General features: G+C 41.1%; 1 protein-coding gene across 1 annotated transcript in view; it reads left to right on the forward strand.

The window, feature by feature from the left end:
* WDPCP (WD repeat containing planar cell polarity effector) overlaps positions 1 to 26,440 on the forward strand; it is a 79,904-nt gene that overhangs the window by 20,614 nt on the left and 32,850 nt on the right. The window contains exons 9-11 of the mRNA XM_026033989.1: positions 6,795 to 7,398; positions 10,419 to 10,607; positions 13,102 to 13,225. Of these exons, the coding sequence (XP_025889774.1) occupies positions 6,795 to 7,398; positions 10,419 to 10,607; positions 13,102 to 13,225 (917 nt within the window). The remainder of the gene's footprint in view (positions 1 to 6,794; positions 7,399 to 10,418; positions 10,608 to 13,101; positions 13,226 to 26,440) is intronic.

Genomic DNA, 26,440 nt, shown 5'->3' on the forward strand with positions numbered 1-26,440 from the left:
TATAGGGAGATGCCTAAATTACAGCTGTGCTCTGCATCTTTCAGTGCACTTTGTTTTATCCTTTTCTATCCTTTTCTAGAAATTTAGACTCTAAATTTCTCAGGGCCAGGCTGTCTGGTCCCAAGCACATCTCTGGATCTTAGCTCAGTAATGATAATAAGCGTTCACTCTGCCTTTAGGCATAAACTCATAACCCTGATAATTTAACCCATATTATAATACGAATATTAGGAAAATATTTATAAAAGCAGAACAGCAAAATGTAACTGTTCCATTGCTTTCCTTCTTGTGCTGCTTTGTGTGTTTGCTTGTAAGCTCTTCCCGAGMAATTTCTTTTCCTGCCTTTGTCAGTGAAACACCAGGCATTACGCCAGTGCTCTGAAGACCCTAGTGATGTTCAGAAAGCAAACATTTGGTGTAAGTTAGTAAGTAAGTTCTAAGTTAGCCTGTTCCATGCACTTGCCTACTGGATACTCAATGGGATGCTGCATGAGCTTCCCTATGTGCTTCCCTTGTGTGCCCATGASAGGTATAGTCTACAACGCTGCTGATTTATTTGTTTTTCCATTAATTCTCTAGGTTGGGTTGTTGTAATGCACCCCTGCAAGGGAGGAGCATGGCCACAGCCCAGGGGTGACAATATGCCACATGCAGCTAGGCCATCTCTTCCCTCCAGCATCTGGGAACACACACTTTAACTTCCGAGGGTCTTGCCACAGCTTAAACATGAGCAAAAATAGAAGTGATATTTCTAGACAGCTTCCAAACAGTTACTTTCCAGGTCAGATGCCACAAAAAATAGATTTTCTATAAGTGTGCCTACTTGCATCTTTGCCTTTTCTCTCTCTTTTTTGCTGCTATGTGGTGCTCTTTAGATACATACCTGGCGTAACAACATGACATCCCTGTTTTATGCATGGAAGTAAACCTATATTTAACTTGTTCAACCAGTAACATAGTGTTTGCTCCCATGAAATAATTACTGCCAGTAGTAGAAGAATAAGAGTCAAGGAGTGATTCTGTTTGCAGAGTGTGTCTAGAAGAAGTGTTATAAAATAATGTTCTAAGGTGCCGTGTCTTGTCATTTACTGACAATTTATTCAAAAATAATAGTATTAGTCAGGTTAGACAAAATTATTATCTAGAATCAAGCTAGAAAGTGAGAAGTGCTGTATGTCAAGCCTTTAAAGAGCTGTTTGGTGTGTTGAGTTTATGAAACACTAATCCAAGCCTGGGGAAGCGAACGGGTGCTACCCACAGCTCTTGTTGAGCACACTTGGGCTGACCTGCAGAAACCACAGATGGATTTGCCACGTGCTCTTGTGGCACAGCAGATGTAAATGATGCTCTTAAGTGATGCTGCTGCTCCCTGGAAGAAATTTTTGAGTGATTATGTGCTGCCCACCAAATGGGTTGCCTTGGGACAACCCAACCCAACCCCTCGTCATGATGATATCCTGTAACTGCACACGATGAATTGGGATTCCTGCGGCACACAGAGTGTTTGGGGTATTGCTTATCTAAATAACACTTCAGCTTAACGGGAGAAATACATTTAGTATTTGAAATACACTATAAATACAATTTACTACCATTGGGACTAAAGGTAGGCATCGTTTCTTTAAAAACGGAAACAGCTTTTTCTTAGCATATTCTGTGAAGAAAATCTTTAAATTTAAATGACTAAACAATATTTCTTYGCTGGCCTTAGAGAGGAAGATCTCTGTCAGTTTTGCTGTGTCACTGCCCACTCTGTTTAGCTACACGGTAAAAAATATCACAGAAGACTTCAGCTGTAGGTAAAGTTAAAAACCAGTTTGCGGTTTTAGCATCTTGACTAGTATTATTTGTTTTGTTTTGTTTTTCTGAGATCAGTGTTTACCAAGGTAGAGAGTATGGGATGTGGTGAGAAATCCTCCCCTGAAGAAGAAATAAAAGAGCTTTTCTCCACAACATCACTGTGCAGAAGTATGTTGTGTGCCTGCATGCCTKCTGCTGCTGCAGTGTTTGTTGAATCTTTGTCAGCTTTCTTGTATGTTTTTATTTCCTGCAGTAAACTCATCCATTCTCCAAAGTATTTATTTCTTTTTCTTTTTTCTTTTGGTTTCTTCTTTGTTAAAAGTACAAATGATCAAGGATGTTATTTGCCTTGTTTCCCCGTGGAGATAATGCTGGTGTTTTGATTTGGAAAACAGAAGAGGAGTCTTTCGGAAATCATTTCAAAGTATTTGCTCTGAATAAATAGGCTCTGATGTGAAATCATCCCTGTAGTAAATGTTTTGAGGGAAAGTCATGGTGAAATGAACATGAACTTCACTCTGCAAACATAAATTAATAGGAGATGATGATACCGGGGCCGAGTTCCCGGGGTACTTTGCRTTTGTTTCACCATGTTTATTTTGCAGCAGTTAGTGCTAATATGAATCACTGAAATGACGCTTCATTCCTGTGGAAAAAATAATTTGCTTGGGAGACAATATTATTTTCCTTTCTCCAAGAGCTGGTATTTAATAATTATCGCTTCCACGTGGTGCCTGCAAGCTGAGCAGCGAGCACGGGAGCCCTTTTATGGGTGAGTTTTCCTGCAGCTCCTGTGGAAGAGCTGGAATTCCTCCCACCGGCGGGACACGGACGCTGCCGAGCCCCTCACGTCACACTGGGTTAAAGCCTCAGCGAGCGACACAGGAGAGATTTCATGATGATAAACCTCGAAAGAAAATAAATATTGCCCAAAGACCAATCTTAAATAATAAAATTGCATGGGGGACTCTAAATACAATACAGCAAGAAAGAAGCCTGGCGTATCACCTTGAGTTTTTATTTAAGAAGTGTTTTAAAACTGGGGATTTGTCCTTCCGCCTTCACAGTGCTGTATTTAAAGTGATTTCATTCCGGTGTGCACTGCGCTTTCCACTCAACGTTTCTAATTAAAGTGTTTGTTGTTATTTGGAGCCTCACTGTGTGAAATTAAACAAGCAGTTTCCTAACATCCATAAAATAAATCAAACATTTTTCTCATCTGAAAGACAGTCAATTCAGTCACAGCAAGCTTGTTTCTCTGTCTCTTTTGTTTTCTCTTTTATCTGCTTGGTAAGCCAATTTTCTGCTTAAGAACTACTATTTAAAACTCATCCTTGGTTCGATATGTGGGCTTTATCCTTTCCCAGTGCTCAGTGCAAGAATACTTCAACTTTAAGTGTTCAAATGCTTGCACTGGCAAGAGGGATGCTGCTTATATAAGTTACTTCTATTATTTCTTTCACACAGCAAACTGAAGGGAAAAAATCTGCATTGTAGCTAGCAGAATTCAGCCCTGCTCTCTACAAAGTCTAACAGATTCCTGTGATTGCAGAGGTGGGATTTGAGGTTGCCATGTATGGGATCCCTCGTGCGTTCTGCCCATTCGCTAGTACAGGGCCCAGGCCGCCCCTGCAAGGGGGAAAAGGATCTAAATGTGACAGTGCTGCATTGCTGTGGCTTTAATGCATAAAGTCTGTGGACAATATTTAGCATATTTCAGGATATTCAGGATATTTTTGTAGTGTACATGTCACAGACCTAAAAAGAGGTGGGGAGASGCAGTCAGTAAACAGTTGGTTTGCCTTCATACAAGTTACCTCCAGAAATTTTCTGAAATAAAAGGCCGTTTTTGGAAATCTCTTCGCCTTGACTGGGACTGTGCCCCTTGTCCTGTGATACTATGACTCTGTCCTCATAGCTCCACTGCCCTGTCCCTTCCTGCCTGATTCCTACAGCCATCCTGCCCACTTTGGAGGCAACTTCATCCACTTTTGCTGCCCATTTCCCAAGCAGAGGTTGAGTTTTGTTGCTTGGAAGATGCACTGCAATTACAGCCTTCTCCTTTGGGCTTCCAAGGAGGTCAGTACTACATCCCAAAGCAACTTAGGCTTATCAACACGCTTCTGTAGTTGTACGTCTCTCTGCTTTAGCTTTCCCAGGTAGTGGCATAAAGAGTTGTTAATAAAAGCCTTTCCTGACAGAGAAATTCAAATCTCCCTTCTCAGATGAAACAGAATATCCTTTCTTTTTTTTTCATCTTTAGAGTGCCAAATACCAGTTGTATTCAGCAAAGCTGGAAGCCAGAACAAAGAGATCTCAAGGCTTGGTATTCTTTTCCTCCAAGAGGCAAATGAGGCCACTGATGCATGAGGAGAAGCATATCTGTTCCAGTCTGTGGAGAAATGTCTTCTTCTCAGCCAGGATTCCATGTGTTATCAACAGAACTCTCTAGAACACTTTCCTTTAGGACTAATTCAATTAAACTTGATGTCAAAACTTATCTTTTGAAAGACAGGAAATGGAGTCTTCCTCTCCCAGGAACTTCTGCTTACTCTAGAATTGCGTTGTCTGCACCAACCAGCTCTACCTTGGACTTCATTTCAAGGGTCTGCTCACCAAACTGTGAAACCCCAGAAATTTCTTGTCTCAAGACTGATTAAATTAGACCTTCCAAAAGACTCGGTTTTACTTTCTTCTAATTTCAGTGTAGTCAGGGAGCTCTTGTCCGGCTCTTGCTCTTACAAGGCAGAACAAAGCTATTAATTGGATTCAGTTTGGTGTTGAGACGCTCAATCAGATGCCAACATTTGTTTGTGTGTGACTRTTTCCAGTGCCCACAGCAGGCGCTCCAATGTGTTTCCCGTGTTTTCTTCTCCACTGCCTCAACCTTCAGGGCCAGTCAAGTCTTTTAGCCCTACTAGGCCTGGTAGTGGAGTGGCCCTTCATGACTTTCTCATAACTTGTGAAGAGATGTCCAGAGAGGAACTCTGGTTTTGTATCAAGTATGTAGAGGAATAATGCGGTTCACTGAGACCTGCCACAGGAAGACAGAAATCTGAGTCCCCCAGGGCCTCGAGGCTCATTTCACAGAAGTTATGGAAGCTTTGAAGACTTGCTTGGGCAAGATTTCTGTTTCACATATTTGAAAGGCAGCTATATATACTTCTATCCATGCTTTTAGGGAAAACTGCCGAACAAATAATAACACTTCACCTTGTCTTTATTTGGGGTTRCAGAGCTCTGTGGTCACAGTAATCCTTTGTCCACGATAACCTCTTTTACAGGTTTCCTTGCAATGCAATTCAACACCCTAATAAGTCAGACATTTCAAACAGTTTTAAGAGCAARCCACTGCTCGGTAGCCACTGTACTTGCTGTGAGAGTAAATGGAGCAGGTGAGGAGAGGTTTTGCGACCTATATAGCTAATTCAACCTTTTGTTTCTGGTTTGCTATATATTTTAACTGATCRTGAATTCTCTTTTGGATGGAATTGGCTTAGTTGGGTTGTACAAACTGGATGCTTTGCCTTCTGTGTTAGATGCTTTTGCATCTAATGCTTTGTTTCTTGATTATGAAGTGGTTGTCCCTAGCTAATCAACTTAAACTAGCTAAGATGTTTGTATTAGTAGGCAGATGTTATGCAGGCACAGAACTGCAGTAAATCTTTTTTCCCCTCTTGTGAATGAGAATCTCTTTTACTTGTAGAATGAGCAAACTACTAGAACAAAACATTCTAATCTGATCAACATCCAAATGACTTGCTTATAACTTCAGCAGTTCCTTCTGAGATAATGGGTGGTATGCCAAAAAAATCTTCGTTTCTTCATTTGCAGGATGAAAGGCTAAATTATACGTTCAGTTGGCCTTGTGGTCTGTGAAAGTCTACTTGAAGCTTCTTTAGCATTATATGCCCATTTTGGTTTTCAGTTTGAAGTTTTCAGATGTCCTCGCTCATCCTCTCCCTCTGCCTTAATCCCATTTGTACTTCCTGATCTGAAAAGGGGCTTCCAAAATTAGCAGCAGGTCAGCAGCTTTAGTCTAGAGCTGAAGAATGCTGCGGGTAGATCTGAGGCTAGGGATTGGCGCAGTTTGATGTTTTCCTTCTACTGTTTATTTCTGAAAGAATACAAGCATGTTCCTCACTGACTTCTACTRCTGCCATTCTTATAGAGACATTGTTCTTCGAGAAACAGTTTTCCATAAGTTGATTTGTAACCCATTCACAGCTTGTACATCTCTACTCTTTCTCTGCTTATGTCCCATACAATAACTCTCTCTCAAACACGTGTCACACAACATGCATCTTCATTGGACTCTTCTGTTGCCTGCATCATTTTATGGGGTTTCCAATACTTCCACCCTACAAATTGTTCCCACGTGCCAGTTGCTGTCTTTGTATTCCGTATTTTTGTTATTCCACCTCGTTCAACCTTCAGGTATGCCCAACTGGTCCTCTGTTTCTGCTAGCACAAATTCATTCGTTTTGCATGTTGAGCTGCGTGGCACCGAGGAGCACCTACCACCCACTCATCTGGCAATATCCGGTACACGTTGTTTCAACATGCCAAGGTTTCTACCACCACATGGCCAAGAGCAAGCGATCACAAATTCTTTACATGTGATGCTAGTGCAACATCTATTACATTTTTTTCTGAGAAATTTCTTATTTCTTCCCCAGCCACCCTTATGAATAATCAGCTCTTCTTTCGTTTCAGGGAGCAGCTCAGTTCTCCTCTCACTAGGACTGTTAGGACCATCTCCTCTTATCTTCTGCTAACCTTTTATATATTGCAAGTAAACAAGTATTGCAGGGGTTTTAAATAAAATGGGAGGAACCCTTTTACGGCCTAAATAACAGATTTTATAACTCCATTTCTAAAACAGATGTGTATCTTAGTGAGAAAACGCATTTGCAGCATCTGCTTTACTAAATTGTCAACGTAAGAATGAACTGTTACAAATGACCACGAAAATGCTCTGGATTTCTTTTCAGGTATTGAGTTTTGTCCGCACAGAATGGGATCCCCTTGATGCCAGCTTTAGCTCTCATCATCCCCACGAGGTTCACACCGTGGAGCGCTCCATCTCGGCAGACAAAGAGCCCATGGCTGACAGCTCTGTCTACAAGTGTGTGAGGAACAAAATGCAGTGCACGGCGGTCACCAGAATACCACTGACAGCAAAGGCCATCAGCTGCTGCAGAAACGTGACAGAAGACAAACTAGTCGTGGGATGTGAAGATTCGTCACTAATTCTGTATGAGGCCTACAACAAAGTGACGCTGCTAGCCCAAGCACAACTGCTGCCTGCTTTCCTCAGCTACCACCCTGGCGGGGCAGTTCTCGTCGTTGGCAGCTCCCAAGGGGAGCTGCAGCTTTTTGACACGGCTCTGTCCCCAGTTAAAATGCAGCTTTTGGCAGAAGACCTCTCACCAGAGACAACTTTGCAGTTCAGTAAGCACTTTGACGTGTCTAGCAGCCTTGTCCAGATAGAGTGGCCTGCTCCTCAGGGCGCATATCCTCAAGGCGCCGATATCCATGATCTTCTCTTGGTCAGATTTGACAGAGGACCCTTGGGAGCACTTCACTTTAAACTTGGTAAGTCACTGAGCACATGGATGGAGTCTTATGCTCTTGAGGAAACATGTGTACCTCACGAATCTCTCAGTTTGAAAACTAAGGTATAGCTTTTTGAACCCTYATTTTAGCTACCTGGGCCGATAGCACCCAATGCCGGTGATCCTTGAAGATATGGACCCAGTAGTTGCTTACGATACACACAGATCTGGTATCTTGCAGGTGGAGTCTGACATAAGAGCAGCCCAGTGTGGCTGGTTGGAAAACTTCCCTGCAACTGTGATATAAACAATAATTTCTCCTATAAAACATATTTACATCTAGAGTATTCAGTTATGGAAGTTGTCTTCATTCCATAGCTACCACTAAAATATGCTATATGTAACAATAGCATAGTATTAGTATTTTTTCCACAATGCAACTATCCTTTGCGTTACAATGTGTATTTGTCCCCGTACTCTCTTTTTCCTGACTTTGGTGCATGAAATTACAGTATTTCCTTCCTTCAAGACTCACCACAGGAAGGAGATCTTAGCAGCTTTCTCATAAGGCTAGTCTCTCAGATAATTTGACAGGGGCTGTAAATCAGAGAAATAGTAATAATACTCATTTTAGAATTTATACAGAACTTCTCACTTTATACTTTAGGTGTAAAAGGCTTTCAGAGAGCCAAAGTCCCCCAGTTGCCCAGCCCTGAGGACCGGCTCCATTCCAGTCAAGCAAGTTCCAGTGATGCAAACCCAGCACGAGAGCTAAAAAACCAGTCACGCTTAAATCTCCTGACTGCCAATTCAGTGTTTGCAGCATGGCAAAGAGCCACTCAAATCTGCTCRTCCTGGAAATTTCAGCATTTTGACCATTGTTTGTCCAAGAAAACAGCATTCCCTTTGCAGATACTTAGAGGAATTAGGAGGTCATTTCATATATTAGGATGGAGAAGAATTTTTTAAAAAATTAGATGACAGTGTTGTTTAAAACCCTTCTTTAATTCTTTTTTTTTTACTGATTGATACACATATATGCTTTTGTGAGGAAAATCCTATTTAAAAGTACTGCAGACTGCAAACCTAAGCATATGAAAGCCTGGATTCTAAAAAGCTTAATATGCCAGTGCAAACAGGTAAATTAATATCATTGGATGTTAGCAACAGAAAATGTTGAATTGACTTGCAGATTTCTAAAAAGAAYGCTCCAGATTATTAGTTATCCAAAATACTGATAAAAAACTCTTTACAGATKTTCATTTATTTTGAGTCATTCAGCTCCATTGTATTCAGTGACAGGTTTAATAGTTGCGGAGTACCCTAGACCACTAGTTAATATAGCTGTTTGAAGGTTTTGTGCATGTTGGCCATTAAAAAAGGGAAAAAAAAATAAATTACCTCTTACCTGTCAAACAGAAGGCACTCTACCCACATCCACCTTGCTTTTCTTCAGTCCTCCCTTGTGGGCCTTACTCACAACAGCTTTCCAGAAAGCACAGCTTGCCCCTTGCTATCTTTTGCACATTTATGTTCCTGCTACGGCAAGCAGGCTCTCAGTGCAGGGATTTGGAGGCCTTTCCTGCTAATTGCCAGCTTGTAAACTTAATTGGACTGTCTCCCTGGGCACCGTTCCTAAATCAATTAGGCAGCGAGTTGGCTGTCGCCTCTTTCTCCCGAGTAGGTTGCCTGGAAGCGCACCACCCAAGAGAAGTCAAGCATCCAAATGGGAAGATGTTGACCTCTGCAGCTGAAAGTTATCATATTTTAAAATTCCTTCCGTATAATTACTGTGAAATCTCATCTAGGAGAAAGCAAAGCTCTCCCTATCTGTCCCGACCCTTCCTCTCTGTAGCAAAACATATGCTCTTCTCTGCTGCATCCTGRTTTTCAGATTTGCCTCTTTTCCCTCAGTCTGCCAGACTACTACTGCTGTGCTGATTACTTAGCCTGGCTTGCCAAGCTCAGCAGCTTTTAGGTGTGTGGTGCTTAATAAATAATACAAATACAAGTTATGCAGAAAATTTAAGTCTCAATGACAGAAAAAAGCAGATATCCAGGACTGAAATGCAATCGTTATCTCCTGGTTACGTATATCAACAGTATAGCTCATGTGCTRCAGTAGAGCATTCATTCCATAGGGCAGCCCGGCCAAGTAACCTGACTCAACCATATAGGTCAAAAGTGAATTTGAGGACTCTGGACATGCTTAAAATAAGGTTTCTACTTAGGACCACTGCTGAATCAGCAAATGTGTTCCCAACTTTTGCCTCTAGCATTGCAAATACTGCTGTAGATTTTTTTTTAATATATTAGTCTCAGTAGATCTACATACAAACACACAGAAAACTTTCAAGGAATCAGTTTATTTGATTCTGTCTCAGCAGTCACCTGCTGCTTTTTTAGAATAAGCTACTTACATTGGTACTTTAGACTCCTCTATTTTTGCCCTTCCAAAACAAGTGGAGTTTTGGATCCTACTGCCCATCACTGCACCTTGTATAGCAATTTTCAAAATTTCTTCCAGCAAAGAAAGATCTTCCACGAGTACAATTGAATGTAACTCTTGTAATTGATGTAGTTTTCCTAAATAAGTTTGAGCTGGTGTAGACTTTATTTCTGTACACACATAATTACTTTTAAGCGTTGTCCAGCAATATTCTCCAACAGGAAAGAAGTGCTAGGAGCAGTATTCTCCAAAAGGAAAGAGGTGCTAGGAGCCTGAATTTATGAGCAGGTAGGAGTATGTCAGAAAAAATAAATAAGCTTTTAAACTTCCTTATGTGATGTTGTCGCTAGTAGGTACTGGCCATATTCACCCATCCCATCCTCCATGTGTGAAGTTCACTAATAGTTTTCCTCCAGTGCCCCAAACACTCTGAGCCTAAATATACCAAGGTAATAAAGAGATGTATCACACAGATATCACATAAATATTTGATCACACAAATATTAAATCATGAAACTCATGAACTTAAACTTTCTAATTTTAACCAGACCCGATTATTTTCAACAGCTTTTAGTTCACACTGTCGTTGCTTTCCATGTTTCCCGTGACAGGTGTGATCACAAGAGGACAGCTGGGCCCTGTGGAGCTCATCCAGCAGTACCTCCGCCACGATGAGATACGTGAGGCCATCAGTGTCCTCAACACCATGAACTGGAACACCATGGGCCGTCAGTGCTACATCAGCTTGACTGCCATTGTCAATCACCTTCTCAAACAGAAGCTTACACCASAGAGGGAAGGTCAGGATTGAGAATATTTCTAATATATTTTTGTCGGGTCTTTTTGTAATTCACGTGTGGATTATGGCAGCTTATTTATTGACTTTAAGAACGAGACACTAGTGAGAATCCAGTTAGGATTATAGTACTATATAATCAAACGTCATATATAGGTAAGTAATCACATTAACAGTTGGGTCAGTGCGTTAATTGTGCTTTAATTCGTATTTATATTAATAGTAATCATAAAACAGTGTATTTTAATGTATTTATTTTGTAGATGTGACTTAATACTTGCACAGCAATATCTTACACATGCTGTAACATGGTTATATGAACTTTACTTACATAATTTTAGCTGGTATAGGACTCCARTATGCATTTTATATTCATACTGAGCACCAGCTTAAGGAGGGACATGCTTCTGTGCAGGGACAAGAGGTTTTAGTGAGGTTTTTAAGGTGCTTGTGAAGGGTCTTTTTTCGAAGAGCCAGGGGCTTTGAATTCGCTGTCCTCTGCTGCCTCCTTTAGGATCAGAGCATTTGTCCTGCCCGCAGTCTCCTGGCCCCCTGCAATAATAGCTCATGTCCCTCACAAGAAATGATGAATTTTAGTTTCAGCCCCATTCGGCTGAGCCCCGATGTGCTGCCTTCCTCCTGAATTGCTGTCTGTGTCGAAACTCAGTGGGCTTCAGGATTTCAGGCACATTGATGCAGCGGGAAGGCAGCTGGGGACCACACGTCCTTCGTGGCAGGATTGAATACTCAGGAATGAGTATTAGATGGCAGAAAAACTCCAACGTGTCCCATACTGGTGCCAAACCATCAGCTACCCCRTTTTATGAGGGCAGATTTAAAAGCCTCTGCATTATAAACATAATTATGAAATCTAAATAAAGCATGCTCTTAAAAGCACGCGTGAAAAGGGCTGGGTTTGCAACGCTTGTAAAAATGTGCACGTCATGAATAGATGTCTGCGTGTTTCCCCCCATGCCGCTCCCCAGCACTGTTTACAGCAGGCAGAATTTTATTTCAGCCAGCATTTGTTCCATATGAATCTAACAAATTTGACATAGTAATTTATTTTCTTTTTATTAGCAGAGCCCAGTGAAGCTCCCTTTTTTTTTCTAGCAATGTGGCAGTTATCTCGGAGATCTTTATTCTGCCTTCAACATCAAGCTGGGCTATCTAATGAATCTATAACTGTGCTAGTAGTTACTCGTATTCTTTGTAGGTTGAAACATTTCAGAAGTACAAAACATGCTGTCAGGAAAACAGCAATGGCAAGAGAGTGTGGCTTGTTTTTGCAAAGGCACTGCTGTATTCAATTTTAATCTAAATTGACTGCTGCTTTGAAAGAAAATACCTTTAGAGTTCAGCTTGTCTTACTGGCTAGATTTAAGATAATGCAAACCCTAATTTACTAACAGTTTGCTGTGTTACTAACATGGTACTAATAGCACATTCAGCACTATCAAGCCTAATAAAATAAATATAACCACGCTTGGAACTAAAGAACCCCTGTCACTAAATACAGAAATGGCTACTTCAAACCAACTTCAAGAACAGCAAATCAATGAGCTCTTCTTCTGCCTAATGAGACAATAGGTTGGTTTTATTCTGCTTTTAAAGCCCACACAAAGCTCAGAAGTAAGAGTGTGCTCCTCCACCTTGAAAGAGCCTGTGCTGGTGTGTCATATTCTCCCTCTGATTTCAGAAAGAGAGGCTTCTATCAGTCATTTTGCCAGGCAGGTCGGGGAAAGGAGCTATGCATTTCGATCAGAAATCACACGACAGTAAATATTATTGATTGTTACATTTCCTTCCAGCTAAGCCTTTGCAACACRAACATATAATGTGTATTTTCACTAATTATGTATGATATTGTATTAAAAACATGTAGGAAAATACCTAGGAGCTCCAGCAAAGGAGTAAAGCAGGTCAGAAATCATTTACAGTGGAAAGTGAAAGAGGTTTCTAGGGAGGTTAACCTTTCTCCCACCACTACAAGCTGTGAGAGAATCAAATTTATAGGCCCTTTTATTTAAAGTTCTTAAAGAACTAACTAGCTGAGGGAGGTTCCTTCCACTTGAAGGTGATCCCGAGAAAGATTCTGTCACCTGCTGACCTAACGCATTGCAGTAATCCCTGAAAAATAAAAGCACTTTGTTACTGTTTCCTTAAGAGGAGAAAAAAATTGGAGCTGAGAGTTGTTGTCTACTGGACAAACTTGTTCAAATTGTGAGTCACTCTTAATTGTACCTGTCTGGTGAGAACCTCATGCGGTGCAGAGTTCTTCTCCCTTTGACAGCTTTAGCTGCTCAAAGTCAGCTCTRCCTCCAGTGAAAGTTTATATGCACATTTGCGTTCATACAAGCTGTCACGATTTAATTTCATCTGTCCTATAACAACATCACATTTCATCAGTGTTTGAGGAATTTGACTGACTGCAAACATGAACAACCTGTTGTAATTGAAAGTTTCCCTTGTTTCACTGCTGCCTTTGAACTCCACAGCGCAGCTCGAGGCAAGCCTGGGAACCTTCTACGCTCCAACAAGACCCCTCTTGGATGCAACCGTGTTGGAGTACAGGGACCCAATCAGCAGATATGCAAGAAGGTTCTTCCACCACCTCCTCAGGTGAATGACAGTTGCAGCTTCTATCAAGTTAAAATTAATTGCATATTTCAATAACTGTCTACTTTAATGTGGTTAACACTTTCCAAAAGGACCACCCATGAAAAAAATGCCTTCTTTGTTGTTGTTTGTTTAACTTGCACTTCGTTCCTTTCAAGTACAGCATTGCAGATAAAATGCTATTCAGAGCTCTTTTATCATCAATACACTTTAAGTGAATCACCCTTTCCCTTCTAGCTCGATGGAAAAAAGATAGCATGCTCCTGAGAGATTTATTCACTGACTGCTTTCAGAGGAACTACTGAAAGAGCAGGAAGAAAATGCTGAATTTAAATAGATGTTAGAACGCAAATGAACAGTATGTGGTCCAAGGCTTTTTTGCCTTTGCACCCTTGAACACCGAACATTTTGTTGTTCTCACCTTCACAGTTCTCATCCCAGTAGTTTTCATTCAAAAGAAACTCTGTTTTGAATGATAACCATGATGTTTGTAACACCTTGTTGAGGAAAAGTCTAAACGCACATGGTGAAAACAGCTTTTAATGCACCCCTCTTCTGTTTCATCTAAATGATATACATCTTGTGCATATGCAAAGTTACAAACGGAGAAATGGTACAGTGGGTGATTCTTTCAAATCTGAAAGAGAATTATATGATATTGTCTCCTAAGTTCTGAATCTGCAAAGGATGATCTTCCTGGTAACCGAGTCCATGCCACTAGGCACGACGTGCTAAGCMGATGAATTCTCACAGCATCCAAATAAGAGGTGCCAGGTTCGTTAACAGCTGCGTCCACGATGGTGGGTACGAGTTGTGCGTCGCCCTTCTCCTAGAAACCAGCAGGGAAGCTCGGCTGTGGCCCTGGCCACATTGTTGTGGCAGCATCTGTGGGCCGGTGTCCTGCAGAGGACGGATGCAGCGAGAACGCCGCCGAGGCTGCTGAGAGTGTAACCACAGCTCTCTCCACAGCTGCTGGAGGAAGGTGCATTCCCCGTGACTCAGGTTTGCTTCCAAATGCCAGCAGGCATGCAGAGGCATGGGGCCCTGGCTGGGCTTGCAGCCCTGGGGCTGCAGAACACAGCTGAAACCCTGGCTCAAACCCCCAGCAATGTAGAGGCTTCAGTGCAGAGTCTGCCTGGACAGCATGGGGCGGAAACAGGAGGCAGGTAGGAGAGGCTCCCACCTCCACCACGCAGCAGCCAGCCGCATGGAGGGGTTTGGAACCGCTGCATGTTTCTTTGCTCTTTCCCTATTGGAACCACTGGATATTTCTTTGCTGTCTCCCTATTGTCCAAGGGATTTGTATTCAAGTGATTCAAAGTGATAGGATCATGTGATTGCTGCAGAACAGATGGTAATGCTTAAAGCTTATCTGGGAAGACATAATCTAAGTACAAAATGAAATGCTGAAAAATGGGAGCTTTATCTGATAGAAGGCAAGAAAATGATGTCCAGAGCTGATCCTTATTGTATTAAAGTGGCTCTTCCTTAATTGGTGTTTATTTCCTTTCAGATGTTTCCTTAAGTGGCTCGCACCATTTGAATGTAGGCTAAACGGAGTGCAGTGGGGGCTTGTCGGAGGGCTGGTAAAGCAGCTGGTCCCTTCCAGCTGGGACAACCCCATCAGCCACAACTGCAGTGTCCAGGGCAATCAGAGGGAAGCACAACGCTCCCTAATTCCTGTGGGCAACCCCAAGTTGCACCCTCTCCTTTTCCTTCTGTTCCTTCCCACTGTGAGGAKCCAATGAGGTCCACCAGTTCTGCTGAGTTCCATTGAAACCTGTGGGCTCGGGACAGGGGGGAAAGCGTGGAGCGAATTTTGCTCTTGGCTTTTCGGAGAACCACACCATGTCCTGGTATGGACACTGAAATGAGGTGGTCCTCCTGCTGCCTTTTTACAGGGTCAACCATAAACAGAGATGGCAATGACAGCTGCGTGTCAGGAGGGTGACATCTGAAGTCGGATATATGCTCTCTGTGAACTCTTAYTTGATTTATTCACCACTGTTCTTTTAGCACTAAATACCAGCACATTGACTACACATCATTAATGAATCTCTTCACGGTGAGTTTGTATTACCATAGATGTGCATGCGTGTCCAGACAAAATAATAGCAAGAAGACTTCAGTGCAGGTGCACTCCAAGATGTCAGCACCAGCTTGAAGCAAGTGCTAGGGGACTTGTTACTCTCTGGTGAGCACGAGGAGAGCAAAGCAAAAGCTTTGGGTCCTCTAGTAGGAAGAAGCAAAGGAAACGTGGTACTTCCTAAATCATGTACACTACAAGTGCAAGCAATGCTCAACAGATCTTTCCTGGAGGGTCACGGAGTGGGCTTTGGAGAAAGCAAGCAGTAGGCGCCCAGAAGGGAAATGTGGAAGACAAGGAGCTTCAAGGCATGTGGAACAGGAGCTCCAAAGCAGGTTAGGGTCAGGAAAGATGGGTTAGGAGCATGATCCAGAAGTGAGGCAATGGGGTCAAAGTAAAGACGGGCATTTCAACATGCAGCAAACGGCAGAAAGATAGAGGAGAGTCACAGAGAGAAGCAGGAGAAGACAATATGGGATGTGTGAAACATAGAGGAGATCAAATGCATAAGGAATGGACAGGCAAGGGCGGGGGTTTTCATACAAGATTAAAACGTTAAAACACTTAAATGTTTCTAGATCTAAATCTGAAAAATGTTCCTATAAACAAACGTCCCCCCCTTCCCCCAGCTTTCCTTTGAGTGCCCCACCAATCTGCCTTAAGCCTTTTCTAGAAGGACCCACTCTTGGGAGAGAAATATTAATTCTTCCTACATGCTGAGACAATCTTTAGCCTGCCTGCTGAGTCTGCCAAAAAGGTGCCAGTTACTGTTGTACTTTTTAAGATGCAAGTGTCTGTATTTACTAGAATTGAGAAATACAGTCACCTTTTCAGAAAGGCTATCCTCACCTAGTAATAATCATGCGACAGTGATTTTAATCTTTCCTGTAAGCTGAAGGGCTGCATATCCAGTTGCAAATAACTGGAGACATCCATTTTCACATTAGCACCGAGGTTATAGGCTAAATATTTTTCTACCATCAAAGAGATCGCTTTCCAGAAAATGCTGAACACTGCACTAGGAGGTTCCCTCCTTTAGCTRCTGGGCTTTTTAGAGGCAAGATGCTCCCTATTTACTAGCTATTGCAAATATGGGCTGAAAAACAGCACTGCAGCCAGGCCCAGGCACATGGAGAGCACCCCTGAAATGGGTCACAGCTGGAAAGCAGGCAGCTGCCTTGCAAGGCATTTAAAGCAGCTATTTATTTGTATCTCTTGCTATGCAAGCTGAGCTGTTACGTTTGCCAACCATCCGGCCTCTTCAGCTTCCTCCACAATGATGACTTGGAGCTTTGCAAGGTATAGGCCCTGAATACAGGGCATGGAAAACCTCCAGATCCAGGCATTCGGTATACGAAATTACAATTAAAGACCTCTTAATTATATGCCAGGGATCCATTACAATAGTAGTTACAGAATGAATAATTTCACTTTAAATTCTTATCTATAATTAAAAACACAGGAACGGAATTGCAAGTATAAAAACATATCTTAGGTGTTCCTTGCCACTTGAGTGGCACTCCTGTATTTTAATATGATGTCACTTCTTATAATAATATAAAGCATTAGATCATTATGTAAAATATTGAGCCGGGGCGGGTTTATTAGGAAGCCTTGGGGAGCAATAAGCTTCTCATCCCCACCCTTTGCAGGAGCACTGCCTGCAGAGGCCTCCCGCGGAGCCCTACCAGGCTCAAATTCAGTAAAATCAGCCATAATTCAGTATTTCAGCTGTGCCGCTTCTCCTATATAATTCATTTGTGAATATATAATTTAATCTCTCTTTTTCTCTTTCATGTAGAAGTATGTTAGGATTCAAAACCACTTGTCTCTTAGCATCTGATCATTCCATCAAGAGAATGTTACGGGATATTTCTTAAGGAGTGCAAATTTGTTGTCCTATGAAGCAAAGCCCTATTGTAAATAACAGGATAGATCTGTTACCTCTTTGAAAGCCTTGAATTTTGAATGGCTTCATGAAATATTTTGCCTTCTCTGAGTCCAAAAATGAAAACTTTGACCAGGTTTTCTGTTACCTGTTTTTACTGTTAATCTTTTCTTTAACTTTGCAAATCTTCTCAGAAGTACTGTATATTCTTCCCAATGGACAGTGTAAGATGCTGCTGGTTAGTAGCAAAGACAAATTTAGCTACATGGTGGGCAGAACATTCCGTAACGCCAGTGGTAAGACTTACACACAAAAATAGTTTAAAATTGATAGAGATCCTCTGTAAATAAACACCAATAAGGAAGATGGTCATTAGCATCAGAGGAGACCTGTTTCCACATCGCTTTTTATGAATCTATTGAGGAGCTGCGAAGTGCCATGCTGTACTCTCTGACACGATACCTTCACACAGTTCTCACTTAACACCGAGACAACCTTTGTAAAGCTAAAATAAAGCCCTTTGGTCCTGCAACTGTGGGACTAACCACCACGGGTAAACCACGTGCTGTATTGCTGCACTGCAGTCTGCCAAGTAGGTGCCCTCTTTGAGTCTGCCATCCCCAACACGACCCCGTATCAAAGGTGAGAAAATGCCTTAACCCTCTAAGAATATTTCCAGTTCTATTTGCCACCCCCAGTATGGAGCTGAGGGCCAGGGCGAGCAAAGAATTTTTACGATCCTTGTTACGAGCACCCTAGAAGTGGAATCTATAATTATATTAGTACATAGCGTGTCACAAAATAGGTATAAACATTAATGATGACATGGTTCAGGAGGAAAGATGCCTTTTATATTCATAAGGCAACCTATTAGGCATTAAATTGTGCCTTCAGATAAAATGACCGCTGATGTCAGCCAGGTTCTCTGTGGTGGAGAACCACATGAGCAGAATTCTGCTCTACGGGAGTGGGTTCAGTAGCAGCACATTGACCAAAGTAGCATCTTCTGGCGAGTACTTTGAAGGGTCGTTTTTTGTCATCTTGTGATCAAAAACGATCAAAACCAAAGGTTTTCACATGAGCCCTGCACTGACGAATGCGAAATTCACTTGCTGGGATGGAGCTGCATATAAAAAGATTCCCCTGGTCTTGCTTCTTGGCCTGGTTTAGAAACAAGAAATAAAGGTACATTTTCAATGGAACTAGATTATCTTTACTGCTGAAAAGGGTAAGTATCACAGGAAAAGAAGGTTTCAAGTTTCTTTGTTTCAGTTATGTTGCTAATGAGTGGATTTTTTAAAAGAAGCAAACTCTGCAACAGGTTTCAATTTCAGTCAGATTCTTTGATGCCAAGGAATGGCTCCTTGATTTCAGTCTCTAATGAAATGACAGTCTGAGAAATTTTGGGCAAAATATCAGGGAAGAAAAAAAGCAAATAAGGGGACGCAATTGCTTGAGAACAAAATCCCATTAATTGCYTGAGAACAAAATCCCATGAATCCCTCTGAATTTGGTAGAGGATCATGGGTGCACAAAGGGTGAGTAATCCCGTCTAAGGGAGATCATTAGGATAAGTGTGAGGAATCAGACTTGAGTGCCTATCCCTAGCAAATAGCTATAATTAACTAGCTGCTTAGGTTAAAATCGTTATCTACAAGTTTGTTGTTTGAAGATAGAGGGAGCAATGGGCACTCAGGATGTCCAGTTCGTACCTCACACTATCGTTGGATCACTGGCCAGTTAACAGAAAGATCTCAGGTATATTCTTGAAGTAAAAGGACACATATACACAAAAAAAAGCAACTTGGCACCTGTTCAGTCCTCTTTAAAAAGCTCCTTTTGAACAGTAGGTCTGGATAGGAAAGGATGGGGAAGTTGGAGGTTTTTAGTTCACATCATTGGTGGCTGAAGTATCAGTGAAAGATATAGATAGATAGATAGATAGATAGATAGATAGATAGATAGATAGATAAATAGATAAACAGTAATAACGTGACCAACACTAAATAAAATTTATCAAGAAAATTTATCAAGTAAAAGCAAGGATGCATTAGTTGAACTAAATACTCTGGTGAGTAACCTGTAATTTAAAATCCCCCTAGCACTTAAGGGAGGACAGGAACATAGAAAATATGTAAGATTTTACAAAGAATTCTGGAGGAACTTTCAAGAACTGCAAACCTGTACGTCCAACTTCCATATCAGTCAAATTAGTAGAAATTCATATTGTAGTGGCCTGAATTCACATGCAGTCTGGGAAAGGAACAATTGATGAGGTGCCAGCATTTGCTAATGATACTAAAATATTCAGRTTAGTGAAGATAAGGGCCAACCGTGAAGACCAACCAAAGGACTTTGCAGGACTCAGTAACATAGTATCAAAATTGAGGATAAAGTTTAATGTAAATAAATGCAAGTGAAGCATATGGCAGGAGAGAATCTTAATCACATGTGAAAAAGTGGAGCCTGAGGTCACCACTGTTCAAGAGGAAGAATTTGGGTTTATAACTGGTAGTTCTATAAAACAGGCAACTCGCTGCTCAACAGAAGGTAGAAAAGCAAATTGAATGCCAGGAATTTTTAGAAAGGACCAGAGAACACAACAGTGAACTTCAGTTCACTTTAAGCATAAATATCATGTGCAGTTTGGGGGGCTCCTGTGCTGTAAAAAGGATATAGTAGAATTCAAAGAGCTTTAGGAAGGACAGTCATGATTAAGGGCATAGAACAGCTTTAGTGAAAGGAAYGACTAAGTAGGCTAAAACTTTTCAACCTGGAAAAGAGGCAAGTGAGGTAGAGGTCAAGTAAACGGTGAGTGCTGTAGAGAGAAGGGACAGTAAAGTTTGGTCACTGCTTCTTCTGATATAGGGACTAGGGGCCATCAAGGGAAGCTATCATGTGGCTGGTTCAAAATAAAGTCATTCTTCACATAATAAATAATTAGACGATGATGCTCCTTGCCATGGGATGTTGTGGATGATAGAATTGGATGAGTTCAAAGGGAAGAGGGAGAAATCCACTGAGGAATACCAGCACAGAAACCACCTCTGGCTCAGCAAAACCCTGACCCACAAATTGTTGGGGACTAGGAGACTATTTAGGGACACATCGCTGTCTCTTTGCCCTCTTCTTGTATTCATCCTGGGCACCAGCTAGTAGCAAGATACTAGGCTACGTGGACCTTGAGTCGTTCTTATATTTCACCTTCTGATACGTGACCTTGTGCAGAGAAAGCATAAAATCGTTACTAGTTTTGCATTTATTTTCCCCAAATCTACCAAAATTCATACAATCAAAGTTCTAGAGTTTCTTTGCTGGCTGTCCTGSTGGTTGCCTGGTTGCCTTTGGTTACCTTTGCATTATTTTATTTTAAAGAAATAGCCTGGGCTGCTGACAAACCTAGACAGAAAAGGGAAGTATACTGTGATGGGCCGGTAACTCAACGAGTGATCTGAAATTTGGCCGTCCACCGTGACTATGTAATTAGATATTTATCTTTAGGCAGCCAGCTTTGGAAAATATTGAGCTAACATTATCTTCTCCGAGAAAGTCTCAGCGCTAAAAAACTGCATCTTATCCAATGTCAGGCATGAGGGAGAATTGGTCCTGCAGCTCCTGGAAAACCAAGAAGGAAAAAGGTCTGTTCCTCTTAACTTTAATAYCAAATTTCCATCTGCTGCAGTTTGAAATTGCAGAGATATCACATGTATACAATAGGGATTTATAATAGAGGCAGTAACTCATCCTTAACCATGGCAATGATACTGGGCCTCTGTTATAGAGCTSTCTTTAGCGTGTAGACATGCCGATATGTTTGCTCAATAAAATACAGCTTTCAAGACATACTGTTAAGTTTACACGATCACCAGAGTGAGAGGGATAAAGCTGGGACAGAAGAAAAGCAGGAGAGAAATAATGCAATAAAGGCTAGGATTTAGCAGGCGGGATTGAGCAAAATAAGTACGAAACAACAGGTGTCTTTGACTCTTATCAGCATTTTTAATTAACATCTGCTTTTAGCCCAGAGTTCTTTGGAAGAGCATGCTGGAGTGTGTCTGTATTTAAAGATAAAGAGAGACTGTGGAGGAGTTGCTGGGTAGGAAGAGGTTGGGGGACGGAGAGGCTYGGGGGCAAGCGGGGGGACGGCGCTTGCTGGCGGGGTGTTGGATGCAGCTTAGCGAAACTCCAAGGAAAGCTGCTCGSATCAAATGGCAAGGCAGGGAAATATTGCTATGGCAACAAAATATGTTCCCCCGAGGAAAACGACTGGGAAGAGGGAAGTACGGAGGGTGGGAAATTCAAAGGAAGTGCCCGTTGCAAGAAGAAAAAAGAAGGAAACCTTCTTAGTTTCGATTTATGCAATAATAATTCGTAATAGGAGTAAATTGGTATTTTCCCCATTTTTATAACACCTACTGTTGAAAAACTCAGAGCACTAAGCAGACACAAATGAATTAAGCTACATTGCCAGAAAACATAGCTATTGCTCCCGATAGCCTTCCTTTTCAGTGGCTAACCTTATTTTACAAGAAAAGAACCTGGGGTAACATGTTTGACCAGCATCAAACGGGAAGCATATGACACAAAAGTTTGTAGAATCAGGATCTTCTGAATAATATTTTTCTGGAACAACAGTTCTACAGTTGTAGTGTGGTCCCGCTTTACATTTAATTGAACAGAGMTCAAGAAATAAGTTATATGATACAGCTTTATTTTAAGCCAGAATCACCACTTTTTTTCTAGGATGTTTTGTATAACTAGACTATTTTTTATAAATACATATGTCATACTGTCTGGCTCCCCTTCTTACCTTGCTCTTTCCTGCTATTTTTTCAAAGTGTTGTTTGCTTCCTTCCTTCCTCCTGTACCCTTTGGTGTGAAGGGCCTTTGGTTCTATGCCCAATAACCTATGAAGTTATAAATAACCTATAGATGGACTTCCTTTAGTTCAGAGATACRTGATCTGACAATACAGTTCAAGTTACAGGGACTTTTTGGGTGCCTTAAGATACCTGTGCTCATTCAAAATTTTCTCAGAGATAGTAATTCACTAGCTGGCGTYCATTCATTTGAGACATATTTGTGTATGGCCTGTAGAGTCTTCCGTAAGGTTTTTTTTAGCAAGTCCCTCAAGCCCCACATCCAGCACTTCACTTACCCATATTTAGGAGCCATGGAAAATTATAGGCAATAAACCCAGACATTAATCCTTTGCTAACTTTGGGCCTCAAGGGATATGTAGATTATATTGGACAACCTTTAAAACTTCTGCATCCTAAATACAATTTAGAAGATTATGTCTTTGACAGACATGCATGTGAAGCTGGTGGCAGTTTCTCCATGAGCTTTGCTGTGCTCTACAGCACTTCTCCTTTGATGGACATGCTTAGGAGGCAACAAGATTGTGGATGGTCTTCAGAGACTTCTAGTGTCCTGTTCAAAGAAGCTGGTAATCTAAGAAGATAGTGGCATGAGAGCATAAGATTGCCAAAATAGTATCACTAGAATCAGAGGTCATGATCTAGTGACGCATCCATCAAGGCTAACAGTCAACACACATACTGCTTATAACCACACAGTCCATATTGCCTCTTGCTCCAACAGGAGAGAGCTGAGCAAACCCTGGTGGGTGACACCCAAAACACCCAAAACAACAATATGAGAAGATCAAGTAAAGTCAAGGGTTAGTACATTGAGTCCCCCAAATAACGAGATTCTGAGAAACAAATTCGCAGTCTGCAGGGAGAGGTAAAGGTGGCTCTTTGGAAATTTCCTGGGCTTCAGGCTGCGGTCAGTGGTCTAATTTTCCCTGCAATTACCTTGTTTAAAATTGTGTCTCCTGTTGAATTCATTTGGGTCAAATCACATGTAAGATATAAGCATAATATATTTATCATATAAAATAGAAAATCATGTATTTTGGAATTGTCTTTTTTTTTTATGAAATCTAAAATTTTAATGTGTTTATTGATTCCAGGAACTATAAGGAGAATGTCAGTATTACAATATTCACTGCAAAACAAAAGAAAGTTTTTGACCCCCTACTAAATGCTATAGGTACTGAGTGCTTATATATAGATGAAAAGCCTTATGTTTAAGCACTGCAGAATTTACTGGACTTTGACTTTAAAATAACTCCTTAGAGTTCAGCAGGGCTGTCACATTGAAGTTATACCATCTGTGTCTGACTTTTTACATATAAAAATAAATGTATTACATATGAAATACATGAGAATTTTAGGCTTGGGCCAACATATTTTTTAAAATGGACTCTGAAGCTCTAATCTGAAATATTTTSGGCATCTAAAAATCAACCACATAGCAACCTAGCGACACACTTTTTATATTCTCAGCCCAATAATCTCTTAATTATTCTGGCTCAGAATTCCATTGAAACAGGATTCAGAGTCAGTTTACAGACGTAACTCTTTATTTTAATATTGTCTAATTTTAAAAGGAAAAAATATTTCAGATAATAAAGGGTTTTTTTTTTAAAAAAAAAAAAGGCATGAAAACCATTTCTGTTCCAAAAATTGCTGATATGAAAACTTATGGGAAACTGCTCCTTTTATGAATAATTATTATTATTGTGTTTAAGAAATGGGCAAGATGCCTAGAAATTGAATGAAAGAATGAGCTATTAAATTGAAATATTAAATGAAATAACTGAATTAAAAGCGATCACATAAACCCTGCAGTAAATGTTGGGAGTTGTAGCTGATTGAACATATTTTCATCATCTGTTTTGTATGCTTAAATACAATTGCTTGATGTAAGTAAACACTTGATTGATATTCTGAATACTTAAGCATCTGCATATGCATCACAGAATACTGAACAATTAAAACTTAATTTCGGWGTAGTTTGATTGCATGTAAATTATTTCAATATTCATTTTTTTCCTGTTCTGTTTGCTCAGCGCATGCTAAATATTCACTTTCTGAATGCACCTCACCCTTGATTGATTGGACTATGAGGTGAGGAGGGCTCTGAAATTTCCTCCGTTAACAGGGATTGCCTTAGAACTAATATTTGTGGCACAGCTCTTCCCCTGCAGATTATTTGCTAAATGTGTACTCTCATTGAAGGCAAGGCAGGAACCTGCCGCAGCCCTGCTTTATCAGCCCAGCACAAGGAATATGCTTACATGGTCGACAGGCATGTCTAAGAAGGCTTGTTGGTTGTAACTAGTCCCCAAAGAAATGTTCCCATCTTCTCTGCGCTCTGTTTCTCTCCTGCTTGCTTGAGCTCCCTCTCTCTTCCCTTCCTCCTCCTTTCTTTCTTCTGTTTCTTGGGCTTCACGTTAGACATTTTAGTGCTACGTATAAATATTACAAATATTTACAAAAAAARATATTACAAATATCTTTTTAAGATTCCGCAAGGTTTCAAGAGCCTTCTTTTCCCTCCTTGCAGGCTCAAGTCCAACGTGCCTCCTAGACACATGGGTTTGAGTTGCAGTATTTCCAGTCAGCTTCTTTTTGAGCATCAAACTCTAGGTTTAAAGGCTCATATGAAACCCTGGACATTTGATTCTCTTTTAATTTATGTGAACCAAGATTAGGTAAAGTTGATATGTGAATAATTCCTGACGTTCATGGTATCTGTTGGGGTAAGACACATTCTGAAAATGCAGGTAGTTGCAGGTCTGCAGCTTCACCATGAGAGCAGGGCTGGAGCCTTCTCTGTCTCTCCCGTTTTGACTGTGTGACCCTTGTCACATCCTTTACCATTTTCTCCCCGTTTCCTTGTATTTAAAATAGATGAACTAACAACCATCTGTTTTAAAGCTATGTAGCATGGGCAGAAAGGTTGCAGAAGAGCATCCAGTAACTGTATCATTTTACTAAGAGGAATTTAGCATTTTATATCCTAAGCAGCTTGCAAATAAATGTTTTCCAGTCTGTCCTGTATAGTTCATCACAGTTTGAGAGTCTTCATCCTGAAGGTCGTATTTCTGTTGGCTGTCACTTTGACCACACGAGCGGCTGAACTTCATGGTTTACARGCAGATTTCCTTATCTCTCCTTTCAAAAGAAATAGAAGTCTTGATTGCTAACGTAACACAAGCAGTAAGGAGCGAGCAGAGGAAAGGGAGCAGGGAGGACACTTGCTTCAAGACCTGTACCCTGTAGGTGCTCTTTYAGAAAGCAGATATTGTACCTTGTACTTGTGGTATGGGGAGAAAAGGGAGGGTGCTTTGTTTGGGGCATTTTGGTGTGAGGAACTATAAGCGTGCTAGCAATAACAAGAGGTTTTGCCATAACAAAATGTGCTTGTAAAACTGGTATTTTCAGCTCGAGGTCTGTCTGCTACTGTGTAGGATTCTCCTGTGGAGTGAAAAACAAAAAACCCATGCCAAAGAGATCTGTAATAGCACATGCTTTCTAATAAAGGTGTTTATTTGGGTTTTTTTGAGTGAGAAAAAGGCATTCTTGACTGATTTAATATTGTTTGCCTAAGTAATGCGAACTTGCTGCTCTTGTTTGACACCTTCACTTCATTTTAGAGCAGTTTTAATTATAATAATTGGTGAAGTGTCTGTGATTGTTATTTCCAGCTCTCTTGGTTTGTGGAGAGCATTTCTTGGGTAACCTTTTTCTCTCTTTCTCTTTCTCTTTCTCTTTCTCTTTCTCTTTCTCTTTCTCTTTCTCTTTCTCTTTCTCTTTCTCTTTCTCTTTCTCTTTCTCTTTCTCTTTCTTTCTTTTCCCTTCTTACCCCTCAATGCAACTCTGAAAATACTGAGCCAACTTCACAGTTTTGTGGATGGGGGTCATAATGAGCCTGAAGTACGTGTGTTGATTAAAGACAAATTGGAGATCACTGTGAGTCAGACAAGAACTGGCAGCTTTCAGGCCCTGGCTCCATTCTGCAGGTCAATCGAAGGAAGAGTTATTTTACATTTTTTGGTTGCAAATACTTTTGCATTGGCAAAGGAGAGAATGTATACAAATGGAATAACTTTTCCACAGTATTAATGGTGTCATGTCATAGTGAATATCCGCTAGCAGAGGGAATATTTGTGCCTAGCATGAGAGGCATAACCGAGTGTAGGATTTGCCAGTGTGATGTGTGAAAGCCCCTGATGGATGGCTTGATTCCTCCTGCTTCTGCTGATATCCCCAAGGTTGCACCCAAAAGGGTATATGCAGCCTTTGGTAGTGGCTCCTGCTCCTGGGGGTATTTGCTGTAATGGCCAGGAGATGCTGGGTTGTCTCGGGAAGGAAAAGTTGGCAGTCTGGGT

This window comes from Nothoprocta perdicaria, unplaced genomic scaffold (genome assembly GCF_003342845.1).
Source record: "Nothoprocta perdicaria isolate Ctin4 unplaced genomic scaffold, notPer1 scaffold_138, whole genome shotgun sequence".
NCBI lineage: Eukaryota > Metazoa > Chordata > Aves > Tinamiformes > Tinamidae > Nothoprocta > Nothoprocta perdicaria.